The sequence below is a fragment of the Dipodomys ordii genome, unplaced genomic scaffold (genome assembly GCF_000151885.1).
Source record: "Dipodomys ordii isolate 6190 unplaced genomic scaffold, Dord_2.0 Scaffold378, whole genome shotgun sequence".
Lineage (NCBI taxonomy): Eukaryota > Metazoa > Chordata > Mammalia > Rodentia > Heteromyidae > Dipodomys > Dipodomys ordii.
Genome location: NW_012267594.1, coordinates 83,088 through 88,299, shown reverse-complemented (window position 1 = coordinate 88,299; position 5,212 = coordinate 83,088). Strand labels below are relative to the sequence as shown.

At 42.7% G+C, this 5,212-nt stretch overlaps 1 protein-coding gene across 4 annotated transcripts in view; it reads left to right on the top strand.

Moving 5' to 3' along the window:
* The window catches only part of LOC106001714 (GTPase IMAP family member 7-like), an 18,603-nt gene extending 13,883 nt beyond the window's left edge, over nucleotides 1–4,720 (top strand). For 2 of the 4 annotated variants that reach the window (XM_013036719.1, XM_013036720.1), the window contains exon 2: nucleotides 3,310–4,720. In XM_013036719.1, coding sequence (XP_012892173.1) covers nucleotides 3,352–4,239 — 888 coding nt within the window. In that variant the 5' untranslated portion in view covers nucleotides 3,310–3,351 and the 3' untranslated portion in view covers nucleotides 4,240–4,720. Of the gene's footprint in view, nucleotides 1–3,304 lie in introns of all 4 variants that reach the window. The other 2 variants (XM_013036717.1, XM_013036716.1) reach the window with 1 other exon arrangement.
* Nucleotides 4,721–5,212: the final 492 nt, after the last annotated feature.

Sequence of the window (5,212 nt, the reverse complement as noted above, 5' to 3'; positions counted from 1 at the left end):
GGGGAAGCTTGGGAGTGACTGCTTCTGTTGGTCTGTCCTGGCTTGGCTTGTTGGGATGGAGGAGGGAGAAAGGCCAGGGAGACAGAGGCAGCCATGCCCTGGCCTCCCTGCTGCAGGCCAGTGCCCAGCGCTCTGTCTGGATGAAGGAGGCCCCTCCCCTGCCGCCCCTGCTCTGCTTCTGATTTTACAATCACAGCTGGGATGCTGCTTGTCTGGGGTCACCTCGTGCTGGTTGACAGGGAATGTGCTGGAGTCCGATGGTCTGAGTCCCTGCTCTGCCCAACACAGAGGAAGCAGGGGTGGTGGGCAGCTGTTTTGGCTTTTTTCAGTCATCCTGTCCTTGCCTATAAAATTAGGGTAAGAATCATTCCTCCAACTCTTAGAGGAAGAACACACAGGCATAATGCCGCTGTGCATTGTGTGTTGTCATATAATATCTATTGAAATGAAATCCAGGAAATGGAAACAAGAGGTTTTAATTTCTCTGTTCTTTTTGTCTTGTTTGTTCTTCTGTCTTTGGGAGGGTAAGAGAGACACTGAAATGGAGGGACAAAGTGTGAACAAATGCAGCTGTGGTACTCAGTAGATACTATGTTGAAAATAAACTATACACCTTGTGGGCAAGGAGGGAGGGAAAAACTGGGAGAGAGCAAGGGAAGGGGTAACATTGTCCAAAAAGAAATGAACTCATTTTGTGACTTATAAAACACTAATCCTTCTGTGCATCACCTTTATAATAACAATTAAAAATGTTTAATAAAATAGAATGCAGTTATACCTCCAATGACCCTTTTTCTGATGACCCTTTTTTGATCCAAACCTTTATCCAAATCTATGCCCACCTCAAACCATTAATAAAAATGTCACATGTTCACAAAACATGAGTACAATGAGCTCAGTTCCATCACCAAGCTTTGAGAATATTGTCAGGTTTCATGTTTGACAATTCAGGCAATTCAGGATTCTTGTTTCTGACAACCCAGTTCTCCTGGATTCTTTCGAAGTCAATAACAGGTTTCATATCATTTTATCCGCAAATATTTAAAAATGTATATTAAAACTAAGAATTTTATTCACCGTTGTCATCATACCAAAAATAAGTCTGTCTTGTTACCAAATGTCCTGCAATCTGTGTTCACAAGGCATTTACAATTTTTATTATTCATTTGTAATGAGTCCAGCAAGGCAATCCCACATTATTCTCTGCATTGTCTGCCCCAAATGTCAAGTTAGGCATTTCCCTAGAAATCCTTGCAGGTTTTCCTTTCAGAGGGGCATGGTAGGGAAGCCTAGGACTGCTGCTTTTGTGCCTCTGTTTCTTATCTTGTTACTGTGTGTGTGTGTGTGTGTGTGCACACATACCTGCGTGTGTTCTACATAAATGTCCATGCCTGTATTCCCAGTACATAGCACATATGTTATAATTCAATGATAGGGATACCAGTATTATCATCAGTTTTGTGACTATGAAAAGTTTTAGAGCATTTCTTTTTTCTTTTGGATTTTTGGGCTCTATTCTTCTGGTTGTTGTCAATGAATTTAATATATTGAAGAACATGGTTAGGTTTACTTGTTTCACAGAATCTTTGATTTTTAGGAATTAATTTTCAAAATAGATTTGTTTTTTCAAAAGCTTTATTTAATATTTGCATTATTCCAAAATTCCGTCTACCTAAATAGTTGAAAGATGTCCACCTTCTTTCTTTGCCACGCTACTTTTTCCCTCCCAACCAGTATTCATTTCTTTCTTTACTTTCTCCCTCCACCCTTATCTTTCTCTTTACATATATCTCTAATATATTTATATATAGTACATAACTATAATGAGGATGTGTACACATGTGTGCTTGCACCCCTTCGGGTGAGGGGTCTCCCACTCTATGTTCTTTTATTAACCTCCTAGTTTTTGAAATTTTTAATTTTATTGTAAAGATGCTGTACAGAGGGGTTTCAGTTACATGAGTAAGGTGATGAGTTCATTTCTTGTCAAAGATTGTTACCCCCTCCTTTGCTTTTCTCTTACAATCCTTTACCTCCCCCTTAACCTCATAGTTTTGATGTTTGTTGGAACCTGAGTAGTGACACATCTCCATGCATTTCACAGCTGCAGGATATATTAACTCATATTTTCTGAAATAGTCTCTCTGTACTTGGTGGCTAGGATTATATTGTAATTTTCTTTGAGCCTCTCCTTCAGTCCAGTTTTCTAAAAGAAATCCCACTTTGTCACGTCCAATCCTGTTTTCCTAACATTTCATTAAGATTTGGTGTTGAACTCAACTCTAATTTTCCCATCTGATGCAGGCGCTGTGAATGCTGGGTTTCAGAGTTACCTCTGCCTCATAGAAAGAGCTTGGACGTTTTCCTCTTTTTCCTGTGTCTGGGATGTAGAGCATGACAGAATTCTCTGATCACTAAAGCTCGATAGGATTTTTCTGAGGAATGGTGAGAAACCACGAGAGCTCGCCATCCACTCTGCGGTCTCGCTCTGTCCTCAGTCTGTCACTCCCCAGGTCTGCAGGGCTCGGCACTGAAGTGTGCATTCATGCGTGCCACATATACCTGATAGTGGAGAGTTCACAATGCCAACGCCTGTTGACTTTTAGCCTCTGCAGTGCAAGGTTATCTGCTCGAGTTTTGAGATGAGTGACCACCAAACTACTTTGAACCCATTGCCAAGACCATCACCCCTCTTCTATAGTTTCTGAATGGTAGAGCATTTCCACAATGGGGACAGCCATTTTGTATTCCTTTTCTGTCTATAGCTTGCGAACACAAAGCTCCTGTCTACATCACACATACAAATTTAAAGAGCTTCCTTCTCCCAGTAAGTGATGTCTTCTGTCCACGTGGAGCATTCCTGTAGTGGGCTGGCTGTGTACATTCACCTCGGATACAGTCCTGCAATGAATGGTGTCAGCCTTCTACACAGATCCAGACTCTCAGGGCATTCTGATGAAGATGCTCTCGTGGGATAGGAAGCTCATTGCTTAGGACAGAATACGTCAGATATGATATCTGAAAAACAAAGTAGAATCTGTTCTGGAAAATAGATCTCACACAAAAGGAAAGCATAGGAAATACCAGATTTTAAATGGTAAATGGTACTTTTGTCATAGAAAATTAAGTAAGAATGTGGTAGAAAGCAGAAAAATTGGGGAAGATACAGGGCAGGGGATGGAAGTGAGAAAACTTCACTGGGTGGATGATTTGGTTGATTCAGAAGGGAAAGAAGCAAAGGACAGAAGGGCCAGGAGGGCTGGTTTCTGGTGATGTCTAAGCCACGTTCTTTCTACGTTTAAAGTACAGTCCAAGTGCCTGGGCTCCTGAGGCTGAATTCCAGTGGCAAGCATGGCCAAGTCTGAGGATCACTCTTTGCGGATCGTTCTGGTCGGGAAAACTGGAAATGGGAAAAGCGCCACAGCCAACACCATTCTTGGGGAACAAATCTTTGATTCTAGAACCGCTGCCCATACTGTCACTGAGACCTGCCAGCGGGCATCCAGAACCTGGAAGGAGAGGGACCTCGTGGTGGTGGACACCCCGGGGCTCTTTGACAGCAAGGAGAATCTGCAGAACAACATCGTGGAATTCAGCCGATGTGTCCTCTATTCCTGCCCAGGGCCTCACGCCATCATCCTGGTTCTGAGGCTGGGCCGATACACAGAGGAAGAGCAGGAAACTGTTGCTTTGATCAAGGCTGTCTTTGGGGAGGCCGTCATGAAGCATTTGATTGTTTTGTTCACGTGCAAAGACTATCTTGAGGGCTGCAGCCTTGATCACTTCCTAAAAAGATCGGATGCAAACCTACAAAGCATCATTCAGGAGTGTGGGGGCCGCTATTGTGCCTTCAGCAACAGAGCAGAGAAGGCTGAGAAGGAAGAGCAGGTGCAGGAGCTGGTGGGGCTGATAGAGAGCATGCTGCAGCTCAGGGGAGGGGCTCACTTTTCTGATGCCATCTACATGGATGCAGAGCAAAGCCTGCAAGAAAAGGCAGAGCTCTTGAGGAAGCATTACACAGAGGAGTTAGAAAAGGAGCTCGGAGCAGCCAGGGAGACATACACTCAGATGTGCAAGAAGAGTATGCAGGAAAAGGAAGCCAAAATACAATCAATTAAGGAGAAGTACGAGGCAAAAATAAGAAACATCAGGGCAGAGGCAGAGACAAATATATTTACCCAGATTTGTGAGATAATTAAGAGAATGCTTTTCAAAATACGCCATTTTTTCAGGAGATAATGTGTATATCCGCTTTATTCTGTCTGCACTTACCACGAGCCTTCTTTCACATCACCCCCTCTCTTCCCCGTGGCAGCCCTTCTGCAAGCAATGTGAGCAGGAACAGAATTAAGAAATCGCCAGATTGTCCTGTGCTGGCCTCAGAACCCATGGTGAGCTCTCCCAGTCTGACTTGTGTACTCTGCACTCAGCACCTAGAGAGGACAGCAGAGGCAACACCCTGCCTTTTTGAATCAAGTGCCTACCCCTGTTCTGAATTCCGTCCTTTCCAAGAATCCCAACAGGGACCTGGTAGGAATGTATTTTTCTAAAATGCCCTGATCTATGATTAGACGGATATGGTGGACACATAAAGAAGTAGTAATCCTAAGACATACATGCTGATGTCTGAGAGCCATGAACTTGCAAAGCAATGCCTGGGGTTTAGTTGGGCTTTTATTGTGAGTGAGCGAAAGTGTCACAATGAGTGTCTCCACCAGTGGGGACTGTAAGTGACAGCAATAACTTGACCAGAAGCTTGTTAAAATAAAGTAATCGTGTGCTGAATATGGATGCAGAGTCTCTGTTATTGTTTTATAAAACATGGTTTGGACGGGACCACGTTTGTAGAAATATCCCAAGAATGATTATATGGGGTGTATGTATCTATATCGATACTGATATCAATATGGATTTAATTTTAGACATATTAAAAGCTCTTGGTACCAATGGAGATAATAATGCCACAATATTCTGTGATGCCTATAATAATTGTATTCATGATGAGAATGAAAATGATCTCTTCTCAAATGGAATCTAGATTTCCCCTAACTAGTTGTAAATTTCAGTGAGCAGTTGGTCTAAGTTAGAGGTTACAATAAAGGTCATTTGTGGGAATAAGTATCAAAGAGAACAAGGAGTGCTGTCTGCATCCCAATAAGATAAGAACTTGTTAGAAAACTTAGGATCCATCTAAACTTAGTGACAGAAACAC